Consider the following 17469-nt stretch of genomic DNA (forward strand, 5'->3'; position numbering starts at 1 on the left):
CAAAAATAAACTAGATATATTAAAAAATGGATAAATGTGAAACTGTACCAAAATTAGAAGAAAATATAGGTGATTATTTAATAGAACTTATTGGAACCTCTGATAAGAACCTGTCAGTTCCCTTAATGTAGTCATATCAAACCTTGATTCTTTAAGATTAGTAATGGAGGAAGAATCTGATGAGAGGAACTGCTCAAGTCATAGCTTTTTGATTCTTACTTCCAGGTATCTTTCTTCTCTCTGTGTGAGGGGCCTCACTATTTGCTGCTGCAGTTGCCTCACTAGTGTGTGTGTGTGTGTGTGTGTGTGTTTGTGTGTATGCGCATATGCATGCACATGCTCCTGTGTGCTTGCATTTCCGTGCACTCTTTTTTTCTGATTTTCCGATGTCATATCCCTTTCCTTTTGCTTCCTACAAAGTTGAAACAAATTTTGGATGGCTTTATATCCCTTAATCTTTAGAAAAAGGGTGCATAGACTTAAAAACATGCAGTTGGATAATCTGGTTTATCACATTAGTTTACCAGTTTGGTTTTGTGGTTTCTTATAATTCTCTGTCTATTGCATTGTTTCCCTGTGTCAAAAACCATCTTTGCTTATTACTGGTCATTAAATGATTCCAGATCCTGTACACTAGACCTAAGAGATGGGGACTAGCAAGCTAGAGTTTTATTTGACTATGTTTTAGGATGATTTTGGCTGCAAGTAATAGAATACCTGAATTCAAGTGGCTTGAACAATAGGAGTTTAATATTTGAAAATGCATTATCATAAGTCAGGGGCTAAATGTTTTTAAGGTTCGTACACAGGCTCAATGATGTGTAGGTCTCTGTGTTAGCTTTTCTTTCATTGGCTTTCTACTCATGGTTGGACGTGGCTGCAGTAGCTCCAAGTGTTGTATTGTCCCATGATAGCATCAGAATTTAGGAGATTGGAGGGATGCTGTTCTTCTTTCATCTCTGTCTCTCTTTCTCTGTTTTATTAGAGAGGACGCTGACAGATTCCCATATGTAAAATAAGTATGGAATAAACGTTTTACATGAGAAATACAAATAGTTAATATGAGTTTGAGAATTTATAATCTTAAAATTATAATAAATTCACATCAAAACATATTACATTTTATTTTTCAAATGATACAAATATATATATATATATATATATATATATGATAAAGCTTGTGAAAATATCTTGATTTAGGTACTCATAATACCGGTGTAGGGAGGGGGTGAAATTGGCTGGGCCAGGGCTCTCTTTGCTGATTATCTGCAGTCAGAGTTGTGGGACTTGGAGGAGGGGACTGAGGCCACAGCCGCATCTTGATCAGGCTTTCTCCAGCCCTCCATCAGCCTCACCAGATCTCCATTCTTTGCTATGAGGGCCAACACGTAGACCCCATCCCTGCTTGCCAGCCCTAGACCTGTTGGAGCATAAAGCCCTTCCTCCCCAGGTCTGAGTATGTGGAGCTCTGCTTTGGCACTGCCCCACAGAAGCCACAGCCTCTTTATTCTGTTTCTGTTGTTTTGTTTTTAACAACTATACTTTGCACACATGAAAAAAAAATAAATAAAAGTTGTTCCAGAAGGCAACTTGACTCTGTGTATCAAAAGCCTTATAATCGTATGTCTGTCTCTTTCTAAGAACCTATCCAAAGGAAATCATCAGAAGTTGACAAAAATATATATACGGGGATCTTTCTTTATAATCAGGAAAATTTTTATATGCTCTAAACATTCCATAATAGGGATGTTGTAGGTGAAACAAATTCCATTCTAATTTACAAAAGCAAAATGGAAATGTATTGGGTCACATAGCTGAACAATCTAGAATTGTTCAGGTATGATTGGATTCTTGTGCTTGAATACCTGTCATCAAAATTCTGCCACTTTCTCTCAGCTTTGCTTTCTTTATTGGCCATATTCTCAGGCTCGTTCTCCCTGTGTGTCTCTCAACAGCTCTAGGTCAAATCCTGCTAGTTTTCTGTGGCCACAGCAGAGAGAGCTTATTTTTTCCAGGTGTTCCAATGAAAGTGCTAAGTGGGATTCATATTGGTTCTAATTGTTTTGACATGGTCACATGCCTACCTCCAGCCCTTCCCTGTGGCCACAGGAATAGGGATAGTCTTATTGGCTAGGCTTCCTCAATTCAAACATACATCTCCACAGAGGGGAGGAACTGGGAGACTGTGACATGATTGCGAAAAGAAGTAGTGTTCAAAATGATGGCCTTGTAATTTGGCCAGGCGCAGTGGCTTACGCCTGAAATCCTGGTATTTTTTGGGAGACTGAGTTGGGAGGATTGCTTGAACCCAAGAGTTCGAGACCAGCCTAGGCAACATAGTGAGACATTGTCTCTATAAAAAATTTTTTTTAACCCCTCCTGAAAACTTCATTTATTAAGGCAGTTTATTTTAGAATGTTTTCCACTAAAATTGCTTAAAATTAGAATGTTTTAGTGCTAAAGAGGCAGTCTTCAGTATTCTGGAAATGCCTTCATTTTCTGACGTTGTGGGATACATTACGTATTACTAATTCTATAGTTTTTTTTTTTTTTTAAAGAAAATTGTAATTAATATTGCAGTGAACATTACTAGTCTTGGGATTGTTGGATAACAAAGGGCTAGTGACTTCTCAGAAACCAAGTCTTTGGTTGATAGAAGATACTTGTTAGCTTCCTTGAGAAGTAAAAATGAGGAGAATTACAGAAAAATGAATGTTCAGTGGCGAAGATAGATAAGGCACACCCTAGTGAACTGACACAGTACATACAATGTATTCATTTTGTTTCTTTGTAGAAGATTATTTTTTCTTCAGTCTTAATCTTCCAATGTCACTTTTTACGGATTTAGGATAGAATTGCTTTTCTTTTTGTTTAGATAGTCTCTTATTTTTCCTTATCAATCCTATTACACAGTAAGTCTTGACAAATTAATTTTGATACATTATATTTTGAATTTTATTAATATTATCCATATTTATAGTCAGAGTTATTCTCTGAATGCTGAGTGCCACAAAGCTTTCTCATGATTATCAGTGTCTGTGTTCATTCAAAATATTTCTAAAAGTGGCAACTCCAGAATTTACTTTGGTATAATCTATCTTACAGTCTAAATTATTGACCTTTATTCTGTCTCACAGCCCTGTATGTATTTTAACATAGTTAAGTAGTAAAATTATTTTATTGGTGACTAAATGAACTGTATAACTCATCATTAAAATGATAAGTACTAATGTAAAGTTTCTTTTTCGATGAAAACTATGTGTGGTTTATTATATTTATGTATAATGAAATAAAGGCCCTGTAGTGGTTATGAAATTGGTATCCAGCTTCTCTTTCCAAAGAAAGTGGTAGTAACCTCTAATCTGTGCTTTAGGAACAGCTGTGATACAGTTTTAGGTCTGCTTCCTGTGTCTCACTCTGAAATGCCTCCGTCTTGCTTCAGGGTCTTTATTGTTGAGCTTGTGTATGTGTGTGTTAACTTAAGCAGGTGCTCACAGTTTAATGTGTAAATATTGTATTTCCTCCTTGGCTCCTCCTCTTATCTTCCTGATGGCCCATCCCATCCCCCGTTCATTATCGGTGTTACTGCTTGTGATTTTTTCCCCCATAGCATTCTTTATGTTCATAAAATCATATGTAAACATATACATACGTTTTTTAAAATTTTTGCTTTATAAAAATATTAATCAAATTGAATACTTAATATGTTTTGATGAAGAATATTTCTAAATTGCATTTTATAAATACAATATAGCTTTGTTTTAAGTGCTTATAGGTACTCACTAAACAGTGAAAGTAAGCATAATACACAGTATTCTCAGTGATGGATACTAGAAATAATTACTTGACCCTCCGTATAACACATAATCTTACCTGCAATATATTTCCGCTGCTAGTGCTTTACAACTTAATTAGAGCTCTAGTATCAACAAGAACCAGTGACAGCTATTTCATGTTTTAAGCATTCAGACTAATTGTAGTCTTTACGTTTTTATGACACGAAACAGCTTTCAGTTGATTCTGTTGAAATTAAAAGCTTCTTAAATATATAATTTTTGTCTTACTGGTATTCTCTTATCTACAAAAACTGCATACCTATGGTACAATCTACACACTCCTGTTCTAGATAGAAATTTTGATTTCTCTCTTAAACCATGAATTCAGATCAGAAGAAGCATTATGGCTTGAATGTGTTCCCCAAAATTTATGTGTTGGAAGCTTAATCCACAATGCAACAGTGTTGGGTGGTGGGGACTCATAGGAGGTGCTTAGACTATGAGGGGATTAGTGCCACTATAAAAAGGGCCTGTGGGAGTGGGTGCTCTCTTATGCCTTTTAGCCTTCTGCTATATGAGGATGTAGTAAGAAGGCACTCACCAGATGATGCTGGTGCCTTGATTTGGACTTCCCAGCCTCCAGAACTGTGAGAAAAATAAACTTATGTTCTTTATAAATAATCAGCCAGTCTCAGTTATTCTGTTATAGCAGCACTAAATGGACTAAGACAAGCTGTTCTTTTGATAGAATGCCTCCTCTGGTGTTACCCTATGACTCTGGGATGCTTGATCCAGTTCTGTGTTGTTCTTTGGAGTTATCAAGCAGCGCCTTGGTGGATCCAAGTAACATTAGGCTAGAAGTTAAGAGAGAGTATGAAAATGTACATTAAAAGCTTTTATAGGTTTGTTGTTTTTTTTTTTTTAATGTATCAGATCAGCCATCATAGCTTCTAATCAGCATGAAAAAAATTCCAGAGTGATCAAACTCAACTGATGTAATTTTATTAAATTATCAGATAGCTATATTGTAAGCTTTTCTTTTTTATTAAGGGTAAACGGATATATCTGCTTTTACGTTTTGCCCTGATGGTGTCGTAATTTGTCAAATGTTTCTTACTGGTGGGCAGTTTGAATAGTCATAAAATTTTTATTCATAATATTGCAATGAGAACTCTTGAACTTTTTATACAGTTATGTGAGCATTACTATAGAATAAATTCTGAAAAGTAGAAATTCTTGGTTAAAGGCAATGAGCATTTAACATTTTAATTGATATTGCTAAAATTTGCCCCCCACAAAGGTTACACTAGTTTGTACTCCCACAGATGTATGAATGTGCCATTTCCCACACAAAGTCCCGTCTTTTCAACTCAGGGAAACTGCCTGGCACTGTTGGGTTCCCTCTTCTTGCACCTTTTCCTAGAAATTCTCTCCAGGAACTCATTTGGGTCAGTCATACGGCACAGTTGTTTGTTTCTAGTCTCTCAGGGATCACTGTTCTTTGTTGCCTTGTGTTCAGTGTCTTGAAAACTATTGTTTGTATATTGTGTCTGTTTTTTAGTTGTTTTTTGAGGGCCTGGAGGTATGGTAAATCTGGCCCCTGTAACCTCGTCTTTGCTGGAAATGCAAATTCTGACTTACTAAATTTTAGCAAATACAGAAGGAGATTTTTTTCATTCATTAAATCTGAAATGCTTACCCCTACTTAAAGTGAATATTAACATGAATATTAACATTAATTCCAAATGACTTGCTATATATATTATTGATGTAATGGTGATTGGATATAATGTTAACTTATGTGATTGTGTGAGGATTGATCATGTCTAAGTAATGGATGGCAAGAAACACTCAAGTGGATATTTAGGTATGCAGAGTTCTGGCATCAGAGGCCAAAGCCTAATGGTAGATTTTGGCTGGGTCATGGAGGGAGGCGAAAGGACTTCTTACATGACGGCGGCAAGAGAAAATGAGGAAGATGCAAAAGCAGAAACCCCTGATAAGACCAAGACCATCAGATCTTGTGAGACTTACTACCACGAGAACAGTATGGGGGAAACTGCCCCATGATTCCAATTATCTCCCACCGGGTCCCTCCCACAACAGGTGGGAATTACGGGAGTACATTTCAAAATGAGATTTGGGTGGGGACACATCCAAACCATATCAGAGGATAAGATCAAGGTTATTAAAACAAGGAATGTCTTAGTAGTAACCTCTATCTGTATACAAATTACAGTGTCTCGGGTTGTGAGTCTCAATCAAGATTTGGTATTGCTGTTCTTTGTAGATTTAATTCTTAGATCAGTGATTATTAGCTGGTGTTTGTAGTACCTCACACTGTCTTCATTCATGTCCGGGAAATCATACAGAATATGCAAATCAAGGTAAAAATTCAACTCATTATTTTGAAAAATAAGTGATTTACAATAAAATTAAAATAGTTGACATTGAGTGTCGACTAATGTACCAAACACTTTTTTTTTGCACTTCATGTAAAATAAAGAACTTAATCCTCATAACCCTTTGAAGGTGACCATTTTGCAGGTGAGAATACTAAAGCACAGAGAGTCAAGTAACTTACTACAGTCATAAAACAAAAAGGAGATTTGGGATATCTGTGTAGTCTAGACCAAGTCTGTGCTCTCAAACACTGTACTGTTTGATATAACAATTTTAAGATGAAGAGAGAAACATGGGCAGTTCATGCTTTATTAACATGTTATCACATCTAAGAGTTTAGGAATCCGTGCATTTTTACAGAACATCCAGGTGAGCATGGTGGTGAAGAACTTAGACTTTAGAATTCTTTAAAACTTACTTCCAGAATTGGGTCTCCTTTTAAATAGCTCTATGAAATAGAATACATTGCTGACTCTCTCTTAGCCTTAGTTTTTTCATCTTTAAAAGTGGCAATAGGCCGGGCATGGTGGTTCATGCCTGTAATCCCAGCACTTTGGGAGGCCGAGGCAGGCAGATCACAAGGTCAGGAGATCGAGACCATCCTGGCTAACACGGTGAAATCCCTTCTCTACTGAAAAAAAAAACATACACAAAAAATTAGCTGGGTGTGGTGGCATGCACTTGTAATCCCAGCTACTCGGGAGGCTGAGGCAGGAGAATGGCCTGAACCCAGGAGGCGGAGCTTGCAGTGAGCCAAGATTGCACCACTGTACTCCAGCCTGGGCGACAGAGTGAGACTGTCTCAAAAAAAAAAAAAAAAAAAAAAAAAAAAAAAAAAAAAAAAGTGGGAATAATAGTGGTACTTTTCTTGTGGATTTTTTCCACTGAGACATTATACTAAGCTATTTTAGTAGTATTTTCAAGACCTTGCAATTGTTTATGAAGAACCCATCTGTTTTAACTGACTCACATATCAGACCTTGGACATTGTATTGTTTTGATGACAGATGTCATTTGGGAAAGTCTGCTTACATTGTCAGTAAAGAAACTGGTTTTCTGCTCCATCCCTGTTATGCAGTTTGTTTCAGGATATCTGAAATGGGTGTATTGGGCAAACTTACATAAATGTCTGTTAATCCCCAAAACATGTATTACACCTTCCAGTATAATCAGGGTGGTGCTCATTTATTCATGTTTTAAACTTTGACAGTAACTCAACACCAACATATAAAAACCACTCAAAATATTTTTGTCTAACACTTGCATACACTGTGTATGCATTTTACCTTATATAGTAGGCAATTTTATTTTCCTTATTCTACAGAAGAGAAAAATGGGACTAATGAGCAGTTAAGTGCTTGCAACTATCTTATAGTAAGTAGTGGAGTCAAGTTTTGAGTATATGTCAGACTCGAGTCTGCATGCCTGACTATGATGATAAATCACCTCTCCTGAGTATTGAGGTCTTAAAATTATATATTTAAAAATAGAAGGGGAAACAGACTTACATCATGGAAATCAGGATAAAAATTGTGCAAAACAGGCCTCCCGAGGAATTAAAAGTAGAAAGTCACCAAGAACGGAGGCAGTTCTTTGTGCTGTGTCTTTCCCTGTGGTCACCTCTGTTCTCTTTCGTTATTTTCTCTTTCTGCATATTTATTGGCTTCCTCTGTTTGCCTTACCACCTAGCCCATCTTTACTACTCATAAAATGGTACATTCAACATCAGTGTGTTTATCACCCTAAAAAGTCCAGAGCTGTGGCCAAGTCGTCCAGTTTTTCATAATCTCAGTAAAATTTCCTGTGAGGAGAATCCTGCCATCCTGGCATAGGCTCAGGGTTGTTCTCCTGTAGGTGAGGTGTCTGTCTATCCTTTGATCAGATAGCTGTGGCTGTGGATGATAGATTGAGAGGGGGTAACTACACACACACAGGGATGTACACTAATGCTGGTATTTGTGTGGGAAAAGGGTATGGCCTGAATAGAGCCCCAGAATGTACCTATAATAACATATATCAGATTTTATTAAAGTGCTGTCATAAAAATAACAGCACAAATACAACATTGAAGTTACAGGTGTGAGAAACTGAAATCAGTTTATTATGTGAAAACTAACTTCCCCAAACTGGATATGTAAAGCATTACTTTCAGTGGTACTAGAAGAGTTTATTTAAAAGAATCGTGTGAGTGAATCTTTTAAAAAGAACATTTGTCATTTATTTGCTGAGCACTCCCTTATGTACCTTGTCAATTTAGGATTCCCTATAGTAGGTTTGCATGTAATTGGATGTATTTACCAGGGAACGCTACATTATTTGCCATACATTATTTGAAGACTCACTTCGTTGAATTTCACATCCTATTTTCAGATTTCTCAATTCATGAATTGCAAATAAGAAGTATTTGCCTTTTGACAAATGAATACAAAGAAGGAGTATTTGTCTTGTGTATGCATTTTCAGTTATTGGTGACTGTTTTAAAATTTCTCTAGTTACCCTACTTCATTGCTAAAATGAGGAGGAATTTTTAAGAAAATTTTGGAAAAGTCTGAGCAGTCAGAATTATATGTTTTTTTCTTCTTTAGGATATTGGGAAAAGGTTCCATAGAACGTGATGATTTTTAATGTGTTTGGTTCATTTAAACATTTTCCGAACAAAAATATTTCTAATTATACTGGTTTCTAGTCACATTCTGTGATCAGCATGTTGAAGATCTGTAAGATACAGAATATACTTTTATTTCATGTGGTTTGTTACGAGTTATTGTGATATCCTGGAGTCATACTTCTCGTTTTAAAACAGAAGTAGTTTTAGATGGTAATTCCAGGGAAAATACAATTCATTGTGTTTGTTTAATTTTCACCCAACTTTCTTAGGAATAGATAGTTCTTTTATACCAGATGAGCTATAAGTATCTTCAAAAGCATAAAAAACTTTAAAAAATCTTTTATTTTGTTAAGTATGTTTGGCATATATCCATAAACTCATTCCGGCTTTTCTAAAATAGTTACATGGCTAGAATGCCACATCTAGTCATGTGGAAATTTGCTTATTTTCTGAAATATATTGATCCTGAAATCACAGAACTTCACATTTAGATTGTTTGTGTTCGTGTAGTGAGGATACTTTTTTTTGGACATTGTCTTTAATATATATTACATAAATGAAACAGTTGCCATTTGTTCCAACTGATTGGACCATTTCCAAGACAGATTTCTTCCCTGCTCAGTCCATTATTACCATTTTCAGTCTAGAATTTCTTTCCAGCTCTTGGACCTTTTCCAAGATAGAGACAATTTCTGAGCATCTCTTTGGTAGTGATTTTTCCAAGTGTCGCTACTGGATTTTGAAGGTGTCAGTCAAGAAGAGTTGGATGACAGGAGGACTTGGAGCAATCAGGCAGCCCCCTTAAATATAACTTAAGGCAGCATTTATTATAAAGGAATAAGGCACTATTTAAAGAAGACAACAGATTACATAGGTTTTTCAGATTAATACTTTTCAAACTTTTGATGATGAGGGACCAGATTTTTAATTTCCAGTATATATGTACAGGGTGGACAAGGTGAGCATATTTATCACATGCTTGACCCAGATGCTGTGAAAGTGTTTTCTGATTGCCATAATGCTGACACTACTCTGCTGACCACATGTTCAACAGTGTTGTTGATCCTAGAACATTATTTCTTTATTTTGCTGCCAGGGTTGCTGAGCCTCAGAAAAGTTAAATGATCTGCTCAATATTATACAGCTGTTAAAATTTTCTTTTTCAGTTTCAGTAGAGAGCATCTCTACTCAGGCAGAATTTGGTCTTTTGTCTGAAGGTGATGTTCATTGCTAGTGTAAAAGTCAGAAAAATATGCCTCTGGCATTTTTAACTGTGGGAAATTTTCAATTTCTGCATTGTGGACTTCTGAAATATTTTACATGATCTTACAGTTTTGGAACAATAGAAAAACAAAAAAGATACCACGTAAAATAATGAAACAAGAAAAATCAGAAATATTGAGGTAGAAAAAGCATAAACAATTTAAAAACTATTAGTTTCACATAATTAGAGTAATGGGTACATATAAGGAAAGTATCAAGAGATAAGGCCTAAAAGATTCTCAGAGATAAGATTAATAAGTGGTATTAAATCATAAAAAGGAGTTTGCTTTTTATTGTTAGACAATGGGAAACGGTTAAAAAAGTAATATAGAACAGATTAGTTTTTAGCAAAGATAATTTTAATGCTTTCTATATATTTTTTTTAAGAGACAGGTTCTTGCCTTGTTGCCCAGGTTGGAGTGCAGTGGTGCAATCATAGCTCACTGCAGCCTCAAATTCCTGGGTTCAAGCAATTCTCCTGCCTCAGCCTATCTCTCTATATATTTTAAAGTAAGACTAATAGAAGGTATACTTCAGTTTTGTAAAGTATGCTTTAGCTCTAAACACCATAATCAAATGCTTTTGAATTAAAAGTAGTAGCTTAAAAAAGGCAGGAGAACATAGAAATATGATGCAGTAATTGAGAAGATTGTTCTGTTTTCAAACATCCCTGTCACCAAGTATTTGGTAAAAATGAATGCAGTGATATTGAGGCAGTATATTATGCTGTTGAATATAACCAAATGGCTTGCGTTGGACTCTCAGCTCTGATATTCGTTATTTTTTCAATCTTGGGCAAATTGCTTAGTCTCTTTGGGCCTTGGTTTCTCATCTGTAGAATGAAGAAAAATAATACTTTTCCTTATAGGACTGTCGTAAAGTTAAATGACTTCCTCTGTATAGACAGATATACAGTGGTCCCTTGGTGTCTGTGGGGGATTAGTTTCAGGACTCCCTCTTACCCGTGGATACCAAAATCCATGGATACTTAAATCCTTATATAAAATGTTACAGTATTTGGATATAACCTACAGATATCCTCCCATATACTTTAAATTGTCTCTAGATTACTTATAGTACTTAATACAGTGTAAATGCTATGTAAATAGTTGTTGTATTATATTGTTTAGGGAATAATGATTTTTAAAACTCTGTACATGTTCAATACAGACACAGCCATCTGTTTTCTCCCCTAATATTCTCAATTCCACGAATGCTGAACCCACAGATATGGAGGGGGTGACTGTATACACCTATTTGTTATATAACTTAGAATAATATCTGGTAAATAATAAACATTGAATTAAGTACTTTTACTGCTGCTGCTGGTGGTGGTAGTGTTATGATTAGTAGCAGAAGACATTTCATTAAATACATTTTACAAACATGTAAGAATAATATGACTATAATACCAAAAAATTTACCAGTTACTGTTTGAAAATAGCCACCCACTGGATATCAGATTTTATTTTTTTCTCCAGTTATCAAGACTAAGGTAGTGAATTTATATTTATCTTAGTGTTTTCTCTTCTATAGTTCATCAGAGAAGATATGAAATATAAAGATGCTACTAATAAACACAGCCATCTGCACAGAGAAGATAAACATATAACAATTGAGGATTTATGGAAACGATGGAAAACATCAGAAGGTAAGACTGCTTTCGTGACCTGGCTCCCTCCCCTTCTGCACATCTAGCCTGCTTAGTTGTTGTTAACTCACTTATGCGTATGTTTTTACCAAAAAAATCAAAATAACATTTTTGTGAGGATATTTAAATTTTAGTAAATAATTTTCCCTTCTTGTTTTTGAAAGATGATTTTTATCTTTCTGAGAGTCATTAAGCATCAGCTGTTCTCATATAATTATAGTAGAATAAATAAGATAATGCATGTCTGAGAACCTAAAGTTGTAAAGCGTTATTTCAGCTATTACATGACATTATTATAAAAGGTTTAGCAAATAAACATACGGAAACACAAAGTTTTCTTTTTAGTTTTGGAGAATAGTTCCTAATGTTTTTAGGAGGCTATTACTGTTCAACTTTTTCTTAAGTAAATCCTTTACGACGTCTCATAATAGTTGCATGATAAAATTGAATAATTGGTATTTTATTCCCTTTTCTACTGTGAAGTTCTCAAGCTGTATTATGGACAGTAATTGTTTAGTACAAGAAAAGTCTGTGATCTAAAAATCTCAACTTGGTTCCTAATACTAGGCAGTTACTAAAATAAAAAAAAAAAATTTACAAGTCCACTAAGCTTACATTTTTTTTTTTCAGTAACTCAACTAAAATTCCTTCTTTCTAATACTTCTGTTCTTTCATGAAAGTCAGCAATTATATTGTAAGCATATATTTTTCTCTGAATAATTAAATTAAAGGGACAGATTACCAATTAAGAGTGTAAAGAAATAATAAAGTTTACTTGAGTCATTATAACATTTAAAAGTGGGAAAATGAAACTGTCCCACCAATGCTCAGTATTTTTCTTAGTACAGAAGATGGTAGATAGCTTGCTTACATGTTTTTCTGTTGAAATATACTTGGGTTGGGGGAAGAAAGAAGAAAACAATATGGACTTAAAAGAAAAATATATAGACTTTTAAAAAACCTCTCCATTTCTCTTCCTACACCATTTAAAAATAACATGAGCTTGGATAGGAATAGGAATAAACAAATACCAGTTTCATGAAGAAAAGTGAAAATGGTGGGGAACTCAGCAACAAACTTACCTTATTGACATGATATGGCTCAGCAATCCATAGATACTAAGAAGGGAGGTGGAGATCCATTACAGAGTCTATTGCTATTAGTATTTTTTTAAGAATTAAAATATGTAATACATTGATTGGAATCCACTTGACTATGTTTGAATGAAGAAAAAAAAATATTTGACCACTTAGCTCTTGTACTACCTTTGTTCAGCCACCATCATATCTTGCCTGGATAATTGTGGCAGCCTAATTCATCTCCCTGTGTTTGTGCTCTGCTGTAGTCTCTTCTTCACCTAGCAGAGTACTCTAAAATGTAAATTAGATCTGCCCATTACTCTGTAGTAGCTCAGAGTAATAGTCCAAATCTTTACAAAGACTTGTAAGCCTCTACATGTTCTGCCTTCTACTTCCACCTCTCTCTCATCTCTTACCTCTTCTATTCCATCCATCTCTCTTGCTCACTGTGCTCCATTCATTCTGGACCTGTTGCTATTCCACAAATGCAGGAATGCACACTTCCTCGTGGCTAATTCCATCACCTCCTTTGTTAAAGTCTTTATCAAGGGCTATGCTCTCAGTGAAACCTCTCTGGCCACCCTGTTTAACATTGCTAACCTCCCCTTTTACTCATTTTTCTTTTTTTTTCTGGTACTCTTGATCTTTCTTACTCAGCTTCACGCTTTCCTTTTCCCCTATCATGTATCACCTTCTAAGATACTATATAATTGGGTTATTCATTATATATATATCTCCCTTCTCTCTCTGCCTCACCCCCAAGAATGTAAGTCTTATAGAGCAGGGGAACTTTGTGTGTTTTGTTTATTAATGTATCCTAAATAAAGAGAACTCTATTCTTAAACTCCTTTTTGTTTTCCCACCCTAGTGACTTTGGTGAGATCTTTTGTGATCTATGAGAATGTTTGTTTGCTTGTTTTTTTTACTTTTTATTTTTTATTTTAAGCTAAGGCCTTTCCAAGCTGAATGACCTCTTAAACCTTTTTCCCTAGGCTTTCACCTTAATCTGAGATCTGACCATTATGATAATGAGGGATTTCCCCAGTTTAAACAGTTGGCCTAAGTTATCTCCTCTCTGCTTCCTTTTCTCTAAGCCCCAGTTGGCTATATAACCTTACAGAGCCTGGGAGAAGTAGTCTCAGGACTCCTACTAATGCAGCTGTATGGGATGAAAGAGAGAGGAATCAAATGATAATAAACTTTCACTAGAAGCTTTATAATGACCTAGTTGATTTTTCTCAACCCATATCAGACTCTATTTATTAAAGGGGTCATGTAAGGGTTGGGCATTGTTGCTATAGCACTGATTTTTGAAACACTCAGGCTCCAGGAGGAGTCCCAGGGACAGGGCATGTTGAGTGTGCAGGGCTCTGCTTTTATCTGTTATATTTCGTTTCTGTTTAAAATTTATCTTGAGAAACAAAAAGTAGTTCTTCTGAAAAAGTTTGAAAACTGCTGAAGTAGAGATTAGAACGTACCCCTAACAATAACAGGTAATTCAAGGTTGTTTACTTGAATATATACAGAAACATGTGGGTGTGTATGTATATAACACACTTACATACACACACGGCAAATATATGCATTCATTCTTTGCTCATCATTGTCGTGTCTCCCGTGCCTAGCCGCAGTGCATTCACTTAGTATTCAATAGTGAATATTCACTTTGATATTCAGTAAATCATTGTTGAATGAATGAAAGTGTAATGCCTGATAAGTATTGGATGCTCAGTAATTCAGTTGGTCAAATGTTTTGAGTACAGGCGTTTCTGTTGTAAGACATTACATGCATTTCTTAAAAATTTTTGTTTTTTAAAATTATGAACTTAAAAATGACAGTTTAGGGGAAAAATGGGACTGAAGGAGACTATTCAGAACCTTATTAGCCATAGCATTAACAGTAGTAATAAAAATACTAGTACAGGCCAGGTGCAGTGGCTCATGCCTGTAATCCCAGCACTTTGGGAGGCCGAGGCGAGCAGATCACCTGAGGTCAGGAAATCAAGACCAGCCTGGCCAACGTGGCAAAACCCTGTCTCTACTAAAAATACAAAAATTAACCAGACTTGGTGGCACACTCCTGTAATCCCAGCTGCTAGGGAGGCTGAGGCAGCAGAATCACTTGAACTCGGGAGTGCGCTACTACACTCCATCTCAAAAAAAAAAAAAAAAAAAAAAAAAAAAAAAATATATATATATATATATATATACACACACACAAGTACCACTAAAAAGAATTTTAAATTCTTAATCAATACATACTATATAGTAGATGGAGGAATTTACATTAAAAATAATGAAGATAACTTTATAGAAAGATGGGTGGGGCGTTCTAGTAGAGTTGAGCTTGCTAAAAAATGAAGACAAGGGCAAAGTGCATGAAGGTGAGAACTGAGCAACAAGCATTTCCAAGACAGAGGCTCTGGCCAAATTGAGCAAAGATGAAGAAGGAGGGTAAGTGGAAGCTCCTGTTTGTAGCTTGCTGTATTGGCAGTTAGTATACTTTGCATCCATTTGATATTACTTGGTGATGTGAAATGAAACCATGTTTGGAAAAGTCACATATGAAATGATACGACTTTTGATTGACGTGACCCCTGATTACTAGTGGCACATAAACTAATTCATGTTACAGAAGCACATGCAGCAAAACAGACTGTATCTATTAGGCGCTAAACGAGTGTTGCATTGGATCCTGGGGATTAATGATGAGTTAAACATGGATCTGGGGTATACAGAGCAAATTGCTGAGTAGGAAAGACAAAGAAAAAAAATAATTACACTATAAGGTGATATGCACAATAATAGCAGTAAATTTAGGGTATGGAGGTAGCTCACTGGAGGGAGTGATCAGTTCACTGTTATACGCAGAAGGTGGCGTTTGGGATGGGCTCTGAAGGTTGACCCAGGAGTTCTAGAAGGAGACAAGAAGTAGAACATAAATGGTAGCTCCCCCATGGCATCTTTTTTTTTTTTTTTTTTTCTTGAAATATACAGGGTCTTGCTCTGTCACCCAGGCCGGAGTGCTGTGGTGTGATCATACCTCACTGCAGTCTCAAATTCCTGGGCTCAAGTGAACCACTGGAGTAGTTGAGACTATCGGCGTGCACCACCACGCCTGGCTTATTTTTTGTTTTTTGTTGGGATGAGATCTTACTATGTTGCCCAGTCTGGTTTCCAGCTCCTGGCCTCAAGCAGCCCTCCTGTTTTGGCCTCCTAAAGCACTAGGATTACAGATGGGAGTCACCACACCCAGCCTCCTTCTTTAGTTACCTGAAAATTTGCTAGAAGTGAAAGTGGAGGTGGCATGCTATAGGGAGTATGTAGGCTTTCAAACTATACCGCTTTAAATTCTGGCTCTTCTATTTATGAACAGTGAGACATTGGATAGATTTTGAAAATTCACTTATAAAATGTAATTCTTGTGTGACATAAATGAGTAATGTAGTAAAAGTACCTGGCGTAATTTCTGGCAACACCTGTTAGGCACTTAGTAAAGGTTGATTCTCTCATTCAGTAGTAATGCGAAATAAACAAAAATTCAGTCATATTCAAAGTTTTGTTTTTTTTTTTTTTTATACTTTAAGTTCTAGGGTACATGTGCATAATGTGCAGACTTGTTACATATGTATACTTATGCCATGTTGGTGTGCTGCACCCATCAACTCGTCAGCACCCATCAATTCATCATTTATATCATGTATAACTCCCCAATGCAATCCCTCCCTCCTCCCCCCTCCCCATGATAGGCCCCAGTGTGTGATGTTCCCCTACCCGAGTCCAAGTGATCTCATTGTTCAGTTCCCACCTATGAGTGAGAACGTGCGGTGTTTGGTTTTCTGTTCTTGTGATAGTTTGCTAAGAATGATGGTTTCCAGCTGCATCCATGTCCCTACAAAGGACGCAAACTCATCCTTTTTTATGGCTGCATAGTATTCCATGGTGTATATGTGCCACATTTTCTTAATCCAGTCTGTCACAGATGGACATTTGGGTTGATTCCAAGTCTTTGCTATTGTGAATAGTGCCGCTATAAACATACGTGTGCATGTGTCTTTGTAGTAGAATAATTTATAATCCTTTGGGTATATACCCAGTAGTGGGATGGCTGGGTCATATGGTACATTTAGTTCTAGATCCTTGAGGAATTGCCATATTCAAAGTTTTATACTGTTTTTGACTTGGTCTCACAATATTTATAAAATGAACAGACTAAGCTATATATGTACCATCATTGTGTGCAAACTCTGGACAGTGAAATGTACCCAAAATCTTTCTGGAATGTTGTCAACTGTGGAAAAGTAAAATTATTTTATGCAGAAGTTGATCCTGACCTCAAATAGAATTTCAACAGTGACTTTAATGCTGTGTGTGTGTGTGTGTGTGTGTGTGTGTAGAGAGAATGCTTGGTCAAGTTGCACATGGCAACTGTCTAATGCAAATGAAAGCCGTTTAAAAACTAGTATTAGATTTCAGATAGATTTTGATAAACTGGATACGTTGTGAGAATTACTGAATGTACTTAAATAGTAGCCAGATACCTAAAATTAAAAGTCACTGGGTTAGTTATTATAACATGTGACAACCATGAGGTAATCTTTCCATCCTATTCAGCACAAATCTTAACCTACCTAAAGTCACTATTTAATTTTGGGCTTTACAAATTGAATTGACATTTGGAAATTTAAG

General features: G+C 35.9%; 1 protein-coding gene across 3 annotated transcripts in view; it reads left to right on the plus strand.

Annotated features, from left to right (window-relative positions):
• The window catches only part of STIM2 (stromal interaction molecule 2), a 170061-nt gene that overhangs the window by 81465 nt on the left and 71127 nt on the right, over window positions 1-17469 (plus strand). For all 3 annotated transcript variants that reach the window (XM_030917586.1, XM_010368900.2, XM_030917592.1), the window contains exon 3: window positions 11587-11701. In XM_030917586.1, coding sequence (XP_030773446.1) covers window positions 11587-11701 — 115 coding nt within the window. The remainder of the gene's footprint in view (window positions 1-11586; window positions 11702-17469) is intronic.

This window comes from Rhinopithecus roxellana, chromosome 2, assembly GCF_007565055.1.
Source record: "Rhinopithecus roxellana isolate Shanxi Qingling chromosome 2, ASM756505v1, whole genome shotgun sequence".
Lineage (NCBI taxonomy): Eukaryota > Metazoa > Chordata > Mammalia > Primates > Cercopithecidae > Rhinopithecus > Rhinopithecus roxellana.